General features: G+C 46.5%; 1 protein-coding gene across 18 annotated transcripts in view; it reads left to right on the top strand.

The window, feature by feature from the left end:
* The window catches only part of LOC139385228 (unconventional myosin-IXAa-like), a 158,953-nt gene that overhangs the window by 48,711 nt on the left and 88,163 nt on the right, over positions 1–22,079 (top strand). For 16 of the 18 annotated variants that reach the window (XM_071130358.1, XM_071130362.1, XM_071130360.1 and 13 more), the window contains exons 2-7: positions 6,645–6,739; positions 7,392–7,454; positions 9,329–9,428; positions 11,271–11,324; positions 19,627–19,724; positions 19,995–20,121. In XM_071130358.1, coding sequence (XP_070986459.1) covers positions 6,645–6,739; positions 7,392–7,454; positions 9,329–9,428; positions 11,271–11,324; positions 19,627–19,724; positions 19,995–20,121 — 537 coding nt within the window. The remainder of the gene's footprint in view (positions 1–6,644; positions 6,740–7,391; positions 7,455–9,328; positions 9,429–11,270; positions 11,325–19,626; positions 19,725–19,994; positions 20,122–22,079) is intronic. The other 2 variants (XM_071130359.1, XM_071130352.1) reach the window with 1 other exon arrangement.

The raw sequence follows: 22,079 nt of genomic DNA, 5'->3' as shown, positions 1-22,079 counted from the left end.
AGGGTGTTGTGGGGGGGGGTAGAGAGAGGGTGTTGTGGGGAGGGGGGGGGGGGGTAGAGAGAGGGTGTTGTGGGGAGGGGGGGGGGGTAGAGAGAGGGTGTTGTGGGGGGGTGGGAGGGGTAGGGAGAGGGTGTTGTGGGGGGTGGGGAGAGGGTGTTGTGGGGTGGGGAGAGGGTGTTGTGGGGGGGTAGGGAGTTGTGGGGTGTCGGGAGAGGGTGTTGTGGGGAGAGGGTGTTGTGGGGGGGGGTAGAGAGAGGGTGTTGTGGGGGGGGGTGGGGAGAGGGTGTTGTGGGGGTGGGGAGAGGGTGTTGTGGGGTGGGGAGAGGGTGTTGTAGGGAGAGGGTGTTGTGGGGGGGTAGGGAGAGGGTGGTGGGGGGGGTAGGGAGAGGGTGTTGTGGGGGGGTAGGGAGAGGGTGTTGTGGGGGGGTAGGGAGAGGGTGTTGTGGGGTGTCGGGAGAGGGTGTTGTGGGGGGTCGGGAGAGGGTGTTGTGGGGGGTCGGGAGAGGGTGTTGTGGGGGGGTCGGGAGTCTTTGTAGAACTGCACATGTGGAAGACCTCTAACAATGGCATCTTTATGTGCTCTGTTTGAAGAGCTTAATTGTTTAAACGGACCTTTGGACTCGACCGACGCTCGTGTCAACGGCGGTGCCTCTATACTTGAATAACTCAGAAACTATTATTAACATGCCGAAGTCAAGTCACAATTTCCTGCATTGGCCAGGGTCAGTAGATGACTACTTTGAGTGCAGAGTCATTTTGCGTGCAGAGATCCTCATAAGGAGTTCCAGTGTAAGATCCTGGGACACTTGTAGCATTGGGTGGACATGTTTAATTGCAGCAAGGTTGCAGCTTGACTTTCAGCATTTCTCCTACGTTACCACAGTCCATGCTAGCGTTAGTGTTGCTGCTAATTCCCTGAGGCCCACAACTTAAATTCTTCTCCTTTCCTCCTGCTGGGTTTGAACCAATTCAACACAAAGAAGCACAGAGCAAGATTCATTGTGGGGAATTTCTGTTGGAGAGATTTCAACCGTTATTTTCTAGACAAGGGGTCAATAGTATTTTGTTTCAAGGGGGTTTTGGGATCACGTTGTGGCTTTTCAATACATCTCTTTAGTTGAATCACTCAAGTTTATTTAGTTAACCAACTCGACCAGAGCACCTCCAGCATGGCTAACATTCCCTATTTGAAGATACTTCATTAAAAATGATCATTTGTAACACCTGGTAAAGTAATGCTCTGACTAGTCTTAACCATTCTAAAACAATGTTGTTATGTAGTGTGTTAGTTGGCCTAATTCCATAATACTGGAGATTAGCATATTTTGTTTGTCACAGAAGAGCACCTAAATGTAGTGTTAAGAAATGTTGTCAATGTTCACTGTTTTTTAAGCAGGACCTGTAATCCCTCAGTCTGTCACCTTAAGATGCTATATGAAGGAATCACACTGGAAATCTGACATGGATCTCTAAGACCTTGTCTGTGAGCAACTGCTACCTTTAAAACCCGTTGCCTTCTTGTCTCTCCCTTTAAACAGTCTGGAGGAAACATGACTCAATATAACCCCATGATTAACCAAACCACGTTGACCGCAGCAACTTTAGCCAGAATGACCTAAGAAGGTGTGGGATTACAGGGTTACAGTTAGCAATTAGCCTGGGTAAAACAGTATCTGCGAAGAGTGATTGGTGGGCTCAACTCACAAAAGTTTGCAGTAGAAAAAGGTATTTGGATGCTGGGTTCAAAGGGCAAACATTTGAAAAAAGGAAGAACCTGAACTCACTGGAATATTCTTTTGAGTTTGAATGTCTTTTTTTAGCAGCAGAGGTCAGAGCAAACGGACGTGTTTCGGCGACAGCCTTCGTCAGCGGTTATTTTTTAAACGTATCTGCCCACACACGCCGTGGCATAAAAACCGGATCTGCCCACACACACACACACACACACACACACACACACAGACTGTGGCATAATTGTGATACAAGCTGTGTCTAGTCATCATTGACTGTTTGATCTCATTGTGAAAGTTGTTGAACCCTCAGATTGCATTAGGTGAGTCGTAGACACACCATTGTGGATAATGATAGGATGTGTTCAGGGAAGCTGTGTGAGTCAGTGAGCAGAAGTGAGACCTTGCATGTCCACAGTCTCAATGGCAGCCCAATTTACACAGGCAGCCCAATTCTGAGATTGTTTTTTTTTTCTCCAATAATTGCTTTTTTGACCAATCAGATCAGCTCTGAAAAAGATCTGATGTGAAAAGATCTGATGTGAGTGGTCAAAAGAACAATCAGTGACCAATTAGTGTAAACGCAGCCAAAGACGAGACATGGAGGAAATGGACGTGAGCAACATGTAGTGAAGTACAGTAAGTAGTGTTCATCGTCAGACTGATTTTACTGTACCACTTGGTGACCTGCCCTATACAAGACAGCCATATGTTAGGTATGAGCCTACATCACTTGAAGCAGTATTGGGCCTGAAAATGCACATAAACTATGTATAGTCCATGTATGGGGATGTTGTTGCTGTGTTCACTTATCAGCATCACATGGGACCAGGAAACTCCCATTTACAACCCAGCGTGGAAAATGATCTTATAGCTGCAACCCATCAGAGCAGTCGCTCCACTGTCTGTCAACTCAGCCTCTCTTTTGTTCTCTTCTCTGAGGGCCCAATGTGACCCTAATGCCGCTTTTAAAAATTCACACATACACAACGGCTCTGTTCTTCTCTCTCCTTCAGCAGGAGTCACTAATTAACTCATCCTATATGATTAAGGTCTGTGTCTCCGCTCATCGCTGCATGACCCAGTGTCCCCGACATACAAAGATCTTATTATCCACCACAGATGGGAGGCACTAATGGAATTCCTACAGAATGTTGCAAATGTGTAAGATCTGACTGCAACTGTAATTATTTACCCTGCTGTTGAAAAGGAAGAGGATCCATCATGAAGTCAATGTGCCTCAGTGTGGCTAATCTGTCCATGTGCTCTTCTACTTTGTAGATAGTTATATCTTTAATTGGGAGGACTTCTTTACTGTGCCCTTGCACTTATCAGCATGTTGCCGTTTTAATGAACCCTGCCTCCAAAGTGTATTGATGAATGTCACGTTAGCTCGGTACTAGGTTACTCATAGCCACAGCTTTTCTAATGTATTCTATGGAAAGTAGATCTGTGCATCTGGAGACGGATTACAACAAGAACAGTGCTATTGCTGTCTCTGTTCTCCACTTACTCTCTGATCCCATGCCCAGTTGCAGTCCATGATATCACACAGCAGGTGCTGTAGTCAGGGGTCGCGTATCAGTGGCAGGACACGTAAGCAAAAAGGCCAGAGGGAGTGTGGTATATGGCGAATATACCACGGCTAAGGGCTGTTCTTATGCACGACGCAATGAGGAGTGCCTGGATACAGCCCTTAGCTGTGGTATATTCGCCATATACCACATACCCCGAGGTGCCTTATTGCTATTATAAACTGGTTACCAACGTAATTAGAGCAGTAAAAATAAATGATGTGTCATACCCGTGGTATACGGTCTGATATACCACGGTTGTCAGCCAATCAGCTTTCAGGGTTCGAACAACACAGTTTATAATAACCTTTATAGCACAGCAGCACAAGCCAAGGGCCCCTCGGGAGCTATCCCAGCCCACCCTTCCTGCACGCTCTCTACTCTGGCTCTACTCCACTGAAGCTAAACAGTCCCTCATGTTTCCTATCGAAAAAAGCTATGAAACGCATATTTCTGCTCTGATATAATGCAGTTTGGCAGTGCTGTTTTTGTTTCTGACCACGCCCCTGTTGTAGTTGTCATTCTACCTGTGAACCAATGGAATTGTAAGTTCGCTCCTTTGATCACTTCTCCAGCTGCTTCTTAAAGGACCAGGACCAAGTGTTTCTTGTTGCATGCTGGATGCGAGCCATGGTCCTGCTCATCCCAATATTATCTGAGGAAGATTTACTGTGGCAGATATGGAGCGAGCCAAGCTTGCGGAACCATACATATGTTGTCGGCCGTAAATGTGTCCGCTCTAACTAGGGATGGTTTTACACAGACCAGGTGGATGTACACACGGTACACCCAAGTAAATCATTCAGAGTTTTTAATGGTTCCCACTCCAGTTTCATGTATAACGTGGAATTTTGAGCATCGAAGAATACCTGGAATGTTCCACGGTCTGCTGTTAGACCCTAGTTTGCTTCCTTCACCTTGAATAATGTGTTAGATTCATGCGTTGGTTCCAAGATGCACTTCTTCCTCGATAGAGCAGGAAGTGAAGTAGGGATACTGGTGGCTGGTTGGCTGCCTCGTCTGACCTGTACTTTTTGGATGGGTCAGGTTAGCTAGGTCATGGCTAGAAGGGGTACAGCTTTTGTCAAGTTAAAGTTAAAAATAAATAATAATAATATATATTTTATTATTTATTTTTTCAATTTAGTTAACCCTAACCCTTTTCCTAACCTAATTCTCCTAACCTGCTACGTTAATTCTCCATGGAACATATCTCATTCACAGCCTATTATCTAGCCTTTCAACAGCTCACCCTTACTGGTTTCCACATCATCAACGCCTATCCAGTACTCCAATAGTATTGACTTGGCACTCTAATGCAGTTTCACCTCAATATGCTCAATATGGGAACATGGTGTGTTAACTTTTCCTCTGTCTGCCTGTGGACAGTTTGTCTGGTGGGCAAGTCCCAAATAGAGCTGTGAGGTCACTGATGCCGGCTGCGACCCAGACGTGTTCGTGTGGCCCAGCAGCAAAGCAGCCAAGTGTCCTGGGTTCTGCCGCCAGTGTAGCGTCCTCCAGTGAAGTGTGAATAAGAGCAGGAAGGTGTGCTCCCGCGGTCTCCAGTGTTGGGTCCTCCAGTGAAGTGTGAATAAGAGCAGGAAGGTGTGCTCCCACGGTCTCCAGTGTTGGGTCCTCCAGTGAAGTGTGAATAAGAGCAGGAAGGTGTGCTCCCGCGGTCTCCAGTGTAGCGTCCTCCAGTGAAGTGTGAATAAGAGCAGGAAGGTGTGCTCCCGCGGTCTCCAGTGTAGCGTCCTCCAGTGAAGTGTGAATAAGAGCAGGAAGGTGAGCTCCCGCGGTCTCCAGTGTAGCGTCCTCCAGTGAAGTGTGAATAAGAGCAGGAAGGTGTGCTCCCGCGGTTTCCAGTGTAGCGTCCTCCAGTGAAGTGTGAATAAAAGCAGGGAGGTGTGCTCCCGCGGTCTCCAGTGTAGCGTCCTCCAGTGAAGTGTGAATAAGAGCAGGAAGGTGTGCTCCCGCGGTCTCCAGTGTAGCGTCCTCCAGTGAAATGTGAATAAGAGCAGGAAGGTGAGCTCCCGCGGTTTCCAGTGTAGCGTCCTCCAGTGAAGTGTGAATAAGAGCAGGAAGGTGTGCTCCCGCGGTTTCCAGTGTAGCGTCCTCCAGTGAAGTGTGAATAAAAGCAGGGAGGTGTGCTCCCGCGGTCTCCAGTGTAGCGTCCTCCAGTGAAGTGTGAATAAAAGCAGGAAGGTGTGCTCCCGCGGTCTCCAGTGTAGCGTCCTCCAGTGAAGTGTGAATAAGAGCAGTAAGGTGTGCTCCCGCGGTCTCCAGTGTAGCGTCCTCCAGTGAAGTGTGAATAAGAGCAGGAAGGTGTGCTCCCGTGGTCTCCAGTGTAGCGTCCTCCAGTGAAGTGTGAATAAGAGCAGGAAGGTGTGCTCCTGCGGTTTCCAGTGTAGCGTCCTCCAGTGAAGTGTGAATAAGAGCAGGAAGGTGTGCTCCCGCGGTTTCCAGTGTAGCGTCCTCCAGGGAAGTGTGAATAAGAGCAGGAAGGTGTGCTCCCGCGGTCTCCAGTGTAGCGTCCTCCAGTGAAATGTGAATAAGAGCAGGAAGGTGAGCTCCCGCGGTCTCCAGCACGCTATCGACCCGTTTTAATAGCGCGCGTGTTAGCAAGCACCGAGCTGAAGTGAACAGCGGTCATGATGCTAGGCTAAGGGAGTGGACCGGGCGGCCCGGTTGTTTTCTCCCCATTCCAGATGCACAAAGTGCAGCTCAAAAAGTGATTCGTGGAGGAATTTGTTTACTTGCGGCGGAGGCTACAAATAACTGCAGGGTTTCTGAAGGGTGAATAAGGACTTCCCCTCCAGGCAGCTGTACAACACAAACAGAGCCAGAGGGGAATTACTGGACTCTTATTAAAGCACACCACTAAACATGTTCCAGCAGGCCCACATGGATTACATTACCTAATGGACACTTTTCCCCCATCAGGGCTTCTTGCTGCAGCTCCATCATTTTTGGGACATTTGTCTGACTTTAAACAGAAGAGCTTTGGAGCGTTCTGAGGACATGTTGGTTTCTGTGCTGCTCCCAGCCTGTGTGTGTGTGTGTGTGTGTGTGTGTGGGTGCGGTGAGGCTCAGCAAAATTATACATTTCCTGTATAATGCATAAATAAAGATCTATTCCATGTTATTAGACTGAATGAAATATGGCTCTGAGGTGTACTTGATCAAAGAAATGTCTTGAGGTTGGCTCACGGTGGTTGTTATCCCAGATTGGTTGACCCACAAACATGCCCACGCCCACCAGTCTTTTCCAACATGGACATATAACCTTGTGTCACCTGCATGGATTTGTTCTCATCCCCTCTCTCTTCTCTCTCTGCAGGCATTTGGGAATGCAAAAACTGCCCACAACAACAACTCGAGTCGCTTTGGCAAGTTCATCCAAGTGAATTACCAGGAGAGTGGTACTGTCCGAGGGTGAGAAAGACCCATTCAGATATTACATTTAGAGTCATTGTTTACCTTGTTTTACCTGCAGCTCCTACATCCTAGTTGACTGGCTATGTCCCCTGGCTCCTCCTCTATATTCATCTATATTCAGGCACCAATGACGTGGACGTTGATTAAGGCAGCCCCCCCTAACCTCTCTGAATCAGAAAGGGCTGCCTTAATCAAATAAATGTGGAAGACAAATTTTGGTTGAATACATTCAGTTGCGCAACTGACTAGGTATCTCCCTTTACAACTGACTAGGTATCTCCCTTTACAACTGACTAGGTATCTCCCTTTACAACTGACTAGGTTTCTCCCTTTACAACTGACTAGGTATCTCCCTTTACAACTGACTAGGTAACCCCTTTACAACTGACTAGGTATCTCCCTTTACAACTGACTAGGTATCCCCATCCCCTGTCTATTCTATGTCCCCTGCTGACACATCTATATACCTACCAGTCTATAGTCCCTCAGTCCTACATCTACACTCATCCTTGTTATAGTTCTACATAGCCTCCATAGTGAATTTGGTGGCTGCTCAGAGTGCATTGTCCAATGCCGATATCTGATCAATTTGGTCCGGGACTCCCCCCCAGTGTTGTGACTGACGCCAGGTCTGTGCTGTTTGTTCCAGAGCCTATGTGGAGAAGTACCTTCTGGAGAAATCAAGACTGGTCTACCAGGAACACAACGAACGGTAAGCATTCACACTTAATCATCCTACTGCCACACACACAATCATCATCATACACTACTGGACTGGAGTATCATGTTACTGCAGAACAAGGACATAGCGTTGTGTTCAAATAGAATCAGACATTGATCATTTCCCTAATTGTGTTGTGGTTTAGGAACACTTACACAGTAAACCACATTGGGTAAACAAATACACAATGAATGACTAGTTGGAGAATCATTTATTTTCACCACAGTGTTAAAGAAGTGAAGATCTCTGAATACGCAGTGTCTGTATAGAGACAATTTGATAAGCTAGAATCCAGAATTGAGCAGCTCTCACAAACTAGTCCAGAAATCCTTCCACTGAGGTTGTCTCTGCTGAGAGAACTTCAACGCCATGTGAATAACAACCCAATCCCTTTTATATAGAAGGATGTGAGAATGATTGCGCCACATGAAATTGAGTGTCTCTAGAACCACACACACACACACACACACTCAAAACAGAGGGTGAACTCAATCATGATTGGATCCCACTGCTGCCACCAATGCGTTTAGACGTTGACACTTTTGTCGAGGAATCCAATTGTCCATTCGTGCTAGAAAGTCCTTTTCCTACAGTAGGTGTGAGTTTGTTGGTCACAGCAGGGTCAGCAGGGTGTGTTCCAATAGCAGGGTGTGTTCCAATAGTGTAATATAATTATTATTTACCTTAACTAGGCAAGTCAGTTAAGAACAAATTCTTATTTACAATGACGGCCAAACCCGGACGACGCTGGACCAATTGTGCGTCCCCCTTGGGACTCCCAATCATGGCTGGATACAGCCTGGAATCAAACCAGGAACTGTAGTGACACCTCTTGCACTAAGATGCAGTGCCTAAGACTGCTGTGCCACCCGGGAGAAAAGTAGCTGTCTCACAATTCACCATATCCTGAAAACTCTTAACAAATATGGACTTTTCCACTGTAATTCTGTGGTCCTACACAGTTTATGATTGTGTCCTAAAGGAAGTTAACGCCAAGTATCAAGTACAGTTTGACATCAACAAGTGTTGAACAGAATCAGTTTAGATGATGGTGTATTACCCAGCCAAGCTCAGGCTGGGTGAAGTATTTCTCAGCAGCCCTAAGTGGGGTTGACACTAATGTGCTGTGCAGGCTGGATGGTGTTGCGAAGGTTAACCTCACTCTGGGGGGGGGGGGGCTAAAATGGGCCCCCTGTGGGTCGGGGGGGGGCTCTTATTGAGATAGATTTCTGACTCCAGGCTCCCACTACAGCACGGTTCTGCCCTCTGACCTCTACGCTTCACACTCAGTCTTGTACAGTTAACCTTGTGGGGACACACAATTCAGCCCCCTTCAAAATCCTATTTTCCTTAACACTTAACCCAAACCCTAGCTCTGAACACTAATTCTAACCTTAACCCTAGCTCTGAACACTAATTCTAACCTTAACCCTAGCTCCGAACACTAATTCTAACCTTAACCCTAGCTCTGAACACTAATTCTAACCCGTAACCCTAGCTCTGAACACTAATTCTAACCCGTAACCCTAGCTCTGAACACTAATTCTAACCCGTAACCCTAGCTCTGAACACTAATTCTAACCTTAACCCTAGCTCTGAACACTAATTCTAACCTTAACCCTAAATCCCCTAGAAATTGCATTTGACCTTGTGGGGACTAACAAAATGTCCCCAGTTGGTCAAATTTTTGTTTGTTTACTATTCTTGCAGGGACTTTTGGTCCCCACAAGAATAGTTCAACACGTCCATACACACTCACACTCACTCAATGAGACAACTTTGTTCCTATTGGACAATCCAGTTTGTTTGTTAGTCAAAAACAATGTAAAGTGGTGTTAATGTTTTCTGACCTGCTTGCCTTTCAGGAACTACCATGTGTTTTACTACCTGCTGGCAGGAGCAAGTGAGGAGGAGAGGAGCACCTTTCACCTCAAAAAGCCTGAAGAATATCATTACCTCAACCAGGTGAGAGATCCAGTAGGACTTCAACACTGTAGCCAAGTGTAGCCCCTTCTCACGCACTGCTGATTGGACGAGATGTATCTGACTGAGTCTGTCTGACTGTCTGTCTGTGCATGACACATGGTTGTCTCTGGGTTTTGTCTCTGTGTCTGTACCAAAAGGTTTGTGTATATTGTCTTTCTGACTGACTAGTTGTTTCTGGGTTTTGTGTGTGTGTGTCGTCTGTGTTAATCACGGCTGTTCCCAGAGGCCCACAGTGGATGTCGACCAGACCTATTTCTCTCCCTCTTTCTCTCTCTCTCCGCAAACAGGAAGCAGAGGAAACATTACATTGTTGGTGCCTTTCAGCAGCTCCTATAGTCTCTCTCACACACAGAGGCTTTAACAGAGCCTCATCCCTCAGCCCACCAGAGAGAGAGACAAGGCACTGGGCCCTCTCATTACCATGACACTGCCTTGTGGCTCAGTTAATCTGCTGGCTTTTGGCGCGTGGATGTTTGTTGGTCTGTGGAGTCTATGTACATGTGGGTTTGCATATCTACATGTGGATGTCTTTGTGTGTGTGTGTGTGTGTGTGTGTGTGTGTGTGTGTGTGTGTGGGACCTGCAGCACGACAGGGTCACTCTTCGTGTCTGTCACACACACACTCCCTATGACTGTCAATATGTTCTCACAACACTCTGCAATCTCTGTTATCCCCGCTCCTCTAATCCCAAGGGGATCCAACCCAGTCTAACCAATCACAAAAGAACACACACACTTATAAACATGCAGACGGAAAAGCTGACTGGCTGGTCTACCCCTCTGTGTCTACCCCTCTGTCATGCCAAGCTGACAAACCCATTACAAGCTGATACACATGCAGATTATATACACACACACACACACACACACACACACACACACACACACACACACACAAACACACAAAACCATTACAAGCGGGGTGCAAAGTGTGTAATGTTGATGATGTTCAAAACTTGTTGCACCTCTGCCAGCTCCAGAGATGTTCATATCATAACATAGAGATCCAGCCCCCCCCCCCCTCCCCTCCCCACCCCACTCTGACAACCTGACGCCCATTCTGAGAAGGGTGTGAATTCCTTCCATTTCTCTGGTGTGTGGTCACTCTCTCTCTCTCTCTCTCTCTCCCTCTCTCTTTTCCAAAGTGCATATTGTAACACAGTCACTCAGAACAACTTACAGTATTTCACAACTTCACATTCTAAAGGGTTCAGACAGTCTGTTTACAGGCCAAATAAGCCATTTTGAAACTGAGCAATTTCTTCTCATAGCTATAGCATCTCTCTCCATATGTTTTTCCCTTATTCGTCATAATGCAGTCACCACACATTAGAATAATCCTATGGCTAATTTCAGTGGTTCTATTAGCTTAGCATACTGTATGTATGGTGTCAGAATGAAAACATATTTCATCCCCATCGGTTTCTCACCATGTGTTCTATGTCCCGTGCTTCTGTCTGTGTGTTTGTGTGCATTGAGTGTGTTTGTGTGTGCATTGAGAGAGTTGTGTGCATTGAGAGAGTGTGTGTGTGTGCATTGAGAGTGTGTGTGCGCATTGAGAGTGTGTGTGCGCATTGAGAGTGTGTGCGCATTGAGAGTGTGTGCGCATTGAGAGTGTGTGTGCATTGAGAGAGTGTGGGTGTTGGTACTGAGTGTGTGTGTGTAGGATGGGCCCCAACACGACGTCTAAATATGACTCCATTCCCTCTACTAACTGCATGTCCCTTCCAGTCCCATGTGTAGAGTGTGTGTGTGTGGTGTATGGAATGCTGCGCTGCCTAACCCTAACCCCATCTACTCTACCTTTTTAACCCTCTCCAGATGACAAAGAAAGTCCTGAGACTGCACTGGGAGAATTACTATGAGAGCGAAGCGGTCAGTATACATCTCTCTGGGCGGGATTGTGTTGAGTGTTCACCAATCACCTGTAGGAGTTTTGATTATCAAAACTAATAATCACTGGCTTCTCCCTCACAACTACATTGTCCTCACAAGTGCATGTGCCCCTGTCACATTCTGTGCACTACCACACGCCTTTCTCCTTGATTTTCCCTTTTGTTGTTGTTCTTCCTGGTTTGGGGTGTGTCCACTTCCTCAGTTGTGTGTTGCTTGTCCCAGTCTCTGTTCCTTCGATCTCTGTTCTGATCTTCTGGTTGGCTTATTAGGTCGTTGACTAGATTGATTAGATGGAAACATCGTCTTGTTTGGCTTATTTGGTCATTGACTTGATTGATTAGATGGAAACATATTCTGATTGGCTTATTTGTTCGTTGACTAGATTGATTAGATGGAAACATTCTGATTGGCTTATTTGGTCGTTGACTAGATTGATTGAATAGATGGAAAGATCTTGTGGTTGGCTTATTTGGTCATTGACCAGATGGAAGGATAGTCTGTAAACCAGGGGCCTCCAACCTCAGTCCCGGAGAGATACTGGGTATGCAGGCTTTCGCTCTAGACAAGCTCTAACACACCTGACTCAGCAAGACGTGGTTCAGATGGAAGACCAGCTCTAACACACCTGACTCAGCAAGATGTGGTTCAGATGGAAGACCATGATCAGTTCATGATTTAAAACAGGTGTCTTAGTGCTGGGCTGGACAGTCAGTATCTCCTGTACCAGGAGTTAGAAACCCCTTATCTATGCCTACTGTACCCACTAGAGGTCGACCGATTAATCGGAATGGCGATTAATCAGGGCCGATTTCAAGTTTTCATAACAATCGGAAATCCGTATTTTTGGGCGCCGATTTTTTTTCATTTATTATTATTTTATTTTATTTTTTATAACTTTTATTTAACTAGGCAAGTCAGTTAAGAACACATTCATATTTTCAATGACGGCCTAGGAACAGGGAGTTAACTGCCTTGTTCAGAGGCAGAACGACAGATTTTCACCTTGTCAGCTCGGGGGATCCAATCTTGCAACCTTACAGTTAACTAGTCCAACGCAATAATGACCTGCCTCTCTCGTTGCACTCCACAAGGAGACTGCCTGTTACGCGAATGCAGTAAGCCAAGGTAAGTTGCTAGCTAGCATTAAACTTATCTTATAAAAAAACGATCAATCATAATTACTAGTTAACTACACATGGTTGATAATATTACTAGATATATCTAGCGTGTCCTGCATTGCATATAATCTGACTGAGCATACAAGTATCTAAGTATCTGACTGAGCGGTGGTAGGCAGAAGCAGGCGCGTAAACATTCATTCAAACAGCACTTTCGTGCATTTTGTCAGCAGCTTTTCGTTGTGCGTCAAGCATTGCGCTGTTTATGACTTCAAGCCTATCAACTCCCGAGATGAGGCTGGTGTAACCGAAGTGAAATGGCTAGCTAGTTAGCGCGCGCTAATAGCGTTTCAAACGTCACTCGCTCTGAGCCTTGGGGTGGTTGTTCCCCTTGCTCTGCATGGGTAACGCTGCTTCGATGGTGGCTGTTGTCGTTGTGTTGCTGGTTTGAGCCCAGGGAGGAGCAAGGAGAGGGACGGAAGCTATACTGTTACACTGGCAATACTAAAGTGCATATAAGAACATCCAATAGTCAAAGGTTAATGAAATACAAATGTATAGAGGGAAATAGTCCTATAATTCCTATAATAACTACAACCTAAAACTTCTTACCTGGGAATATAAGACTCCTGTTAAAAGGAACCACCAGCATTCATATGTTCTCATGTTCTGAGCAAGGAACTGAAACGTTAGCTTTCTTACATGGCACATATTGCACTTTTACTTTCTTCTCCAACACGTCGTTTTTGCATTTTTTAAACCAAAATGAACATGTTTCATTATCTACTTGAGGCTAAATAGATTTTATTGATGTATTATATTAATTTAAAAGAAGTGTTCATTCAGTATTGTTGTAATTGTCATTAAAAAGAAAATTGTCCGATTAATCCGTATCGCCTTTTTTTGGTCCTCGAATAATCGGTATCGGCGTTGAAAAATCATAATCGGTCGACCTCTAATACCCACCTTAGTGAGGATGCTACTAGTACAGTATGCCAACCATACACACACACCCCCCACACACACCGGTACCCTGGGTCACCACACACACACCGGTACCCTGGGTCACCACTCACTCAGCCATGAACCAGTGTTAATATTAATACAGGGAACCTGGAGTATCCTGGTCAGAATCTGCCAACAAACACTTTGGGCAGATTGAATGAGAGCATGGCGATAAGCAGCCGTCCAAACATTCCCCTGTTTGCCCCGGTACTTGTTGACATAGCCTCACAGTAGCTGACCCGTGACCCCCCGTGTGCTTGTGTGTGTGTCACAGGCGGCCTGTGGCACCTTAATTAGGGAGGACGGACTCATGGTAATGGCTGGAATGGAGTAAATGGAATGTTATCGAACACATCAAACACCTGGTTTTCATTTATTCCAGACATTATGAGCCTGTACTCCCCTCAGCAGCCTCCTATTTCTGTGTGTGTGTGTGTGTGTGTGTGTGTGTGTGTGTGTGTGTGTGTGTGTGTGTGTGTGTGTCGTGCATCCAGGCAGCAAGGTCACATGGACAGTCGATTGTTCAGAGCTTTCCTGCTCTTGACCACCATAGGATTGATGACTTGTGAACTTTTGACCCTAATCAGAAGGCAGTGGAACATGGAGGGGGAGCTCTATTCAAATGATTGTGTCCGTCTGTGTGGCCTGCTACCTGGGCACAGACAGTCACTGACTCTCAACCAGACACACACACTGACTCTCAACCACAATGGAGGATCAAGGTCACCTTCTGTGGGGCTATGTCAACAAGTTTCCATTTTGAGCCAACAAGCCTCTCATGTTAGCATAGATGGATAAATAGTCATCCTGAGCAGGCGATGACAATACAGCCTGGCTACAGGTGTCTGGGTTGGGGTGTGCTGATACAGCCTGGCTACAGGTGTCTGGGTTGGGGTGTGCTGATACAGCCTGGCTACAGGTGTCTGGGTTGGGGTGTGCTGATACAGCCTGGCTACAGGTGTCTGGGTTGGGGTGTGCTGATACAGCGTGGCTACAGGTGTCTGGGTTGGGGTGTGCTGATACAGCCTGGCTACAGGTGTCTGGGTTGGGGTGTGCTGATACAGCCTGGCTACAGGTGTCTGGGTTGGGGTGTGCTGATACAGCCTGGCTACAGCTGGGTTGGGGTGTGCTGATACTGGCTACAGGTGTCTGGGTTGGGGTGTGCTGATACAGCCTGGCTACAGGTGTCTGGGTTGGGGTGTGCTGATACAGCCTGGCTACAGGTGTCTGGGTTGGGGTGTGCTGATACAGCGTGGCTACAGGTGTCTGGGTTGGGGTGTGTTGATACAGCCTGGCTACAGGTGTCTGGGTTGGGGTGTGCTGATACAGCCTGGCTACAGGTGTCTGGGTTGGGGTGTGCTGATACAGCCTGGCTACAGGTGTCTGGGTTGGGCTGTGCTGATACAGCCTGGCTACAGGTGTCTGGGTTGGGGTGTGCTGATACAGCCTGGCTACAGGTGTCTGGGTTGGGGTGTGCTGATACAGCCTGGCTACAGGTGTCTGAGTTGGGGTGTGCTGATACAGCCTGGCTACAGGTGTCTGGGTTGGGGTGTGCTGATACAGCGTGGCTACAGGTGTCTGGGTTGGGGTGTGCTGATACAGCCTGGCTACAGGTGTCTGGGTTGGGGTGTGCTGATACAGCCTGGCTACAGGTGTCTGGGTTGGGGTGTGCTGATACAGCCTGGCTACAGGTGTCTGGGTTGGGGTGTGCTGATACAGCCTGGCTACAGGTGTCTGGGTTGGGGTGTGCTGATACAGCCTGGCTACAGGTGTCTGAGTTGGGGTGTGCTGATACAGCCTGGCTACAGGTGTCTGGGTTGGGGTGTGCTGATACAGCGTGGCTACAGGTGTCTGGGTTGGGGTGTGCTGATACAGCCTGGCTACAGGTGTCTGGGTTGGGGTGTGCTGATACAGCCTGGCTACAGGTGTCTGAGTTGGGGTGTGCTGATACAGCCTGGCTACAGGTGTCTGGGTTGGGGTGTGTTGATACAGCCTGGCTACAGGTGTCTGGGTTGGGGTGTGCTGATACAGCCTGGCTACAGGTGTCTGGGTTGGGGTGTGCTGATACAGCCTGGCTACAGGCGTCTGGGTTGGGGTGTGCTGATATAGCCTGGCTACAGGCGTCTGGGTTGGGGTGTGCTGATACAGCCTGGCTACAGGCGTCTGGGTTGGGGTGTGCTGATACAGCCTGGCTACAGGTGTCTGGGTTGGGGTGTGCTGATACAGCCTGGCTACAGGTGTCTGCTTTGGGGTGTGTTGATACAGCCTGGCTACAGGTGTCTGGGTTGGGGTGTGCTGATACAGCCTGGCTACAGGTGTCTGGGTTGGGGTGTGCTGATACAGCCTGGCTACAGGTGTCTGGGTTGGGGTGTGCTGATACAGCCTGGCTACAGGTGTCTGATTTGGGGTGTGCTGATTGATGTAGTGATGGGTGTTCTGGTTGTCTGTGAATGGCATGCTCACCATATGCATATTCCATAGCCTTGAATCAGTGTAGTGCTTCACCAATCATCTCATCGATCACAGTACATGCCAAGACATTTCCCCCAATGTCTCCAGGTATGTGTTTGTGGTTTTGTGTTGATGTGCTGCACATCTGCAACAAGGGGACAGGCAAGGCTACTACTTTGTTCCAGGAAAATGGCTCTGGGGGATGTTGAACACGGAATTATTATCTACTGTCTTGTCATTAAAGAAAGGGAAGTCAAATCATGCACAAGATACCACTGAAAGAATTGGCACTCTTGCAGTATTGGAATATTACGGCTCTATATACATAGTAGTACATTATGATCATTGTCTAATGATAGTTCTATTGTATTAGCATTGTAATATACTGTGTATCAAAGACGCTGTCGTTCGTTGTTTTTCTACCCTTCACTGACATTGTGGAATTCTAGAGTGTGAGCTATGCAATGCATGAAGTGTCTGTTTTACAGACTTGCCCATCTGGAAATATACCTTTAATTTCCCCTTGTAGAGTGTGTGTGTGTGTGTGTGTGTGTGTGTGTGTGTGTGTGTGTGTGTGTGTGTGTAAGTGTAAGTGTAAGTAAGCAACAGCTGTGTGGTGTGTTTGTATTCCTCTGGAGAGGATGCCATTTCCTTACCAGCTGATCTCTATCCACACATTCTGCCCTCCTGGTGTTGTAAGCTGTCATACCATCTGATTCACACTCTCATCCACCAAGGGTCACCTCAAAGCCAAAGTTATTCAGACGTTTTCACACCTCAAAGTACACTAACTGTATGTTCCATGATGAGTCCAAAAAGACCATCTGTTGTGTACAGTAGATCCCACTATAACTCGAGCCCTGATGACAGGGAAGGATCGGCACCATCTTATGTAATCATTTCAGTTGCTGCTTATCTTTCTCATTTCACTATAGGACCTTAAAGCAGGGGTGGTCAACTCCAGTCCTCCAGTGCCTGATTGGTGTCACTCTTTTCTCCATCCCTAACAAACACAGCTAGTCAATCAAATCTCATCCTAAACTGAAGATCATGATTAGGTGATTATTGGAGTCAGGTGTGTTAGCTGGGACTGGGGCAAAACTGTGCAGCCAATCAGGCCCCCGAGGACTGGAACTGCCTACCCCTGCCTTAAAGGGATATTTGGGGATTTTGGCAATGAGACTCTTTATCTATACTGAACTAAATATAAACGCAACATGCAACAATTTCAAAGATTTGACTGAGTTACAGTTAATATAAGGAAATCGGTAAATTTAAATAATTCAATTAGGCCCTAATCTACAGATTTCACATGACTGGGAATACAGATATGCATCTGTTGGTCACAGATACCTTAAAGTTAGTGTTGTGGACCAGAAAACCAGTCAGTATCCGGTGTGACCACCATTTGCCTCATGCAGCGTGACACAACTTCTTCACATAGAGGTGATCAGGCTGTTGGTTGTGGCCTGGGGAATGTTGTTCCACTGATCTTCAATGGCTGTGCGAAGTTGCTGGATATTGGCGGGACTTGGAACACGCTGTTGTACACATCAATCCAGAGCATCCCAAACGTGCTCAATGGGTGACTTGTCTAGTGAGTATACAGGCCATGGAAGAACTGGGTCATTTTCAGCTTCCAGGCATTGTGTACAGATCCTTGCGACATGGGACCTTGCATTATCATGCTGAAACATAAGATGATGGTGGCGGATGAATGGCACGACAATGGGCCTCAGGATCTCGTCAAGGTATCTGTCTTTTCAAATTGCCATCGAAAATATGCAATTGTGTTTGTTGTCCGTAGCTCATGCCTGCCCATACCATAACCATACCATAACCCCACCGCCACCATGGGGCGCTCTGTTCACAGCGTTGACGTCAGCAAAACACTTACACGTCGTCTGTGGTTGTGAGGCCAATTGGTCATACTTCCAAATTCTCTAAAACAACGTTTGAGGCGGCTTATGGTAGAGAAATTAACGTTAAAGTCTCTGGCAACCGCTCTGGTGGGACTTTCCTGCAGTCAGCATGCAAATTGCATGCTTGTGGATACCATTTTAAAAAAAATTGCTAGCATGCTAGCGGAACTTGTTGCTAACATTGCACTATCGCTAGATTGTCATTACTGTCCTTTGCACGTAATCATGGAGTTGGATGCCCTAGTTGATGTAACTCTGGGACTGAAGCCAGGTGAATTAAACCTGTTAAAGAGAACATGCTGCCTGCAGGGCTACACACCGCGTGTGTGTGTGTGTGTGTGTGCACCTCATTAGAAGCCTCATGGGTATCCAGGTACAATGAGGTATACAAAACTCTCCTCTTCCATATTGTTTTCTCTCCACAGCCTTTCCCCTGCAGACCCTGTAAAGGCACTTTCCCCTGCAGACCCTGTAAAGGCACTTTCCCCTGCAGACCCTGTAAAGGCACTTTCCCCTGCAGACCCTGTATAGGCACTTTCCCCTGCAGACCCTGTAAAGGCACTTTCCCCTGCAGACCCTGTCAAGGCACTTTCCCCTGCAGACCCTGTAAAGGCACTTTCCCCTGCAGACCCTGTAAAGGCACTTTCCCCTGCAGACCCTGTAAAGGCACTTTCCCCTGCAGACCCTGTATAGGCACTTTCCCCTGCAGACCCTGTAAATGCACTTTCCCCTGCAGACCCTGTATAGGCACTTTCCCCTGCAGACCCTGTAAAGGCACTTTCCCCTGCAGACCCTGTATAGGCACTTTCCCCTGCAGACCCTGTAAAGGCACTTTCCCCTGCAGACCCTGTAAAGGCACTTTCCCCTGCAGACCCTGTAAATGCACTTTCCCCTGCAGACCCTGTAAAGGCACTTTCCCCTGCAGACCCTGTAAAGGCACTTTCCCCTGCAGACCCTGTATAGGCACTTTCCCCTGCAGACCCTGTAAAGGCACTTTCCCCTGCAGACCCTGTATAGGCACTTTCCCCTGCAGACCCTGTAAAGGCACTTTCCCCTGCAGACCCTGTAAAGGCACTTTCCCCTGCAGACCCTGTAAAGGCACTTTCCCCTGCAGAGCCTGTAAAGGCACTTTCCCCTGCAGAGCCTGTAAAGGCACTTTCCCCTGCAGACCCTGTAAAGGCACTTTCCCCTGCAGACCCTGTCAAGGCACTTTCCCCTGCAGAACCTGTAAATGCTGTCATAAATTGCTACTCCTCTTATTGCCTTTGCCAGCATGCCAAATTTCCCCTGAAAGTTTAGCAGAAAAAGCCAGCTGAATTTTCCACTGCATGAGCAGAACATGCATATGCTGTCGTTCACCAGTCCTCTAAAATCTGACCAGAAATGCCTCTCTGTCTCCGGGTTTGTTAGACCGAACTTCCTTATGACATGCTCTTATAAGTCACTCAGCTTGTCTTTGTGTCATGCCACTGATCTGTCTTTGGAGAAGCCTGTCACTAAAAGTCATCTTCACTTCTTGGGTGGACATTTTCTCTTATGTTAGTCGCTGGTACAGTATGTAGTGTTGGTGATGGCACAGTACTGGCTAGTACAGCACCTACTGTATCTGCTCGGCTGAGCACACTGGGCTGACTTACTGTTTGGCAGTCACACTGATTTGTGCTACAGTTGCAGTGTTGTTTGAGCCAAAATGGCTACCATGTGGTAGGCCATTATGTGGTAAAGCCAAAATGGGTGCCATATGGACACTGATAACACCTGGTCTCCTGTCATTGGCCCATGCAGGACTGCTTCACAGTGGAAGGGGAGGACCTGAAGCATGACTTTGAGAGACTGCAGCTGGCCATGGAGATGGTGGGATTCCTGCCTGCCACGCGCAAACAGTGAGTGCGCACACACACACACACACTAAATCTCACTGCTCGTATGCACACTGACACATACACTGAAATTATAAACACAGGCAAAGGAATCATAGTCACAGGTAAATTACCAGGATACGCTGTCCAAAAGCTCAAGCCAGGTTTCTGTGTTGAAACGAGCCAGGTTTCTGTGTTGAAACGAGCCAGGTTTCTGTGTTGAAACGAGCCAGGTTTCTGTGTTGAAACGAGCCAGGTTTCTGTGGTGACACGAGCCTTGTTTCTGTCCCACAGGATATTTTCTCTGTTGTCGGCCATTCTTCACCTGGGGAACATCCGCTACAAGAAGAAGACCTACCGAGATGACTCCATTGACATCTGCAATCCAGAAGTCCTACCTACTGTCTCAGAACTGTTAGAGGTAAGCCTGTTACTGTCTCAGAACTGTTAGAGGTAAGCGTGTTACTGTTGAAATTATTCCTTATTATGTTTACATTTGACATGTTAGTCATTTAGCAGATGCTCTTATCCAGATCCACTTACAGTTAACTTCTCTGGGATATGTGGGACGGTAGCGTCCCACCTCGGCAACAGCCAGTGAAATTACAGGGTGCCAAATTCAAAACAACAGAAATCTCATAATTAAAATTCCTCAAACATACAAGTATTATACACCATTTTAAAGATAAAATTCTCGTCAATCCAGCCACAGTGTCTGATTTCAAAAAGGCTTTACGGCAAAAGCACACCTTGCGATTATGTTAGGTCAGAGCCTAGCCACTGAAAAACATACAGCCATTTTCCAAAGAAGGAGAGGTGTCACTAAAGACAGAAATAGCGTTAAAATTAATCACTAACCTTTGATGATCTTCACCGGATGGCACTCCCAGGACTCCATGTTAGACAATAAATGTGTGTTTTGTTCGATAAAGATCATCTTTATGTCCAAAAACCTAATTTGAAATTGGTGCGTTATGTTCAGAAATGCATTGTCTCAAACAAACATCCGGTGAAAGTGCAGAGAGCCACATCAAATTACAGAAATACTCATCACAAACATTGATGAAAGATACAAGTGTTAAACACACAATTAACGATAAACTTCTCCTTAATGCAACCGCTGTGTCAGATTTAAAAAAAGTTTTACGGTAAAAGCACACCATGCAATTATGTTAGGTTAGCGCCTAGCTACAGAAAAACATAGACATTTTTCAAGCAAGGAGAGGTGTCACAAAACTCAGAAATAGCATTATAAATATTCACTTACCTTTGATGATCTTCATCGGAATGCACTCCCAGGAATCCCAGTTCCACAATAAATGTTTGTTTTGTTCGATAAAGTCCATCATTTATGTCCTAATACCTCCTTTTTGTTTGCGCGTTTAGTTCACAAATCCAAATTCACAAGGCGCAGGCACTTAGTTCAGACGAAAAGTCAAAACAGTTCCATTACAGTTCGTAGAAACATGTCAAACGATGTATATAATCAATCTTTAGGATGTTTTTATCATAAATCTTCAATAATATTCTAACCGGACAATTCCTTTGTCTTTAGAAATGAAAAGGAACGTAGCTCGCTCTCACGTTTGTGCGCGTGACTAAACTAATGGCTTTCTGCCAGACCCCTGGTTCAAACAGCTCTTATTCGCTCCCCCTTCATAGTAGAAGCCTGAAACAAGGTTCTAAAGACTGTTGAAATCTTGTGGAAGCCTTAGGAAGTGCAAAATGACTCCATAGACACTGTATATTGGATAGGGAATCAATTGGAAAAACTACAAACCTCAGATTTCCCACTTCCTGGTTGGATTTTTTCTCAGGTTCTTGCCTGCCATATGACCTCTGTTATACTCAGACATTATTCAAACAGTTTTAGAAACTTCAGAGTGTTTTCTATCCAAATCTACTAATTATATGCATATTCTAGCTTTTGGCCCTGAGTAGCAGGTAGTTTACTCTGGGCACCTTATTCATCCAAGCTACTCAATACTGTCCCCCAGTCCCAAAGAAGTTAATGCATTCATGTTAAGATGGCTAGGTGAGACAACCACGTATCACAGCCATAGTCCATTTCTTCTCAATAAAGGAGCTATCAACCAAGTCGGTGCTAGTAAGAAAATACACGTGTGAGTTAAAGTTCAAGAAAGGCAAGGCTTTATATAATTGTATTTTTAATTTTCTTGTTTTATAATGGATACAACAGAAGTTGATTGAATGAGACCTACGTAGTGTGGAAATCTATTCTTCAAATGTGTTCCCATCCACACAAGCACTTTGTTTCTCAGAGTCAGGATGTTTTCAGATGCTTTTGCAGTGACATACTGTGCTGTGCGCAAGGCTTTTCAGTACCAAGCCACTCGGTGGAAAATGCAATTCCTCGGT

This window comes from Oncorhynchus clarkii, chromosome 26, assembly GCF_045791955.1.
Source record: "Oncorhynchus clarkii lewisi isolate Uvic-CL-2024 chromosome 26, UVic_Ocla_1.0, whole genome shotgun sequence".
Classification (NCBI taxonomy): Eukaryota; Metazoa; Chordata; class Actinopteri; order Salmoniformes; family Salmonidae; genus Oncorhynchus; species Oncorhynchus clarkii.
Note: the sequence above shows the minus strand (reverse complement) of the source record. Positions and strands in the feature narration are given on the sequence as shown.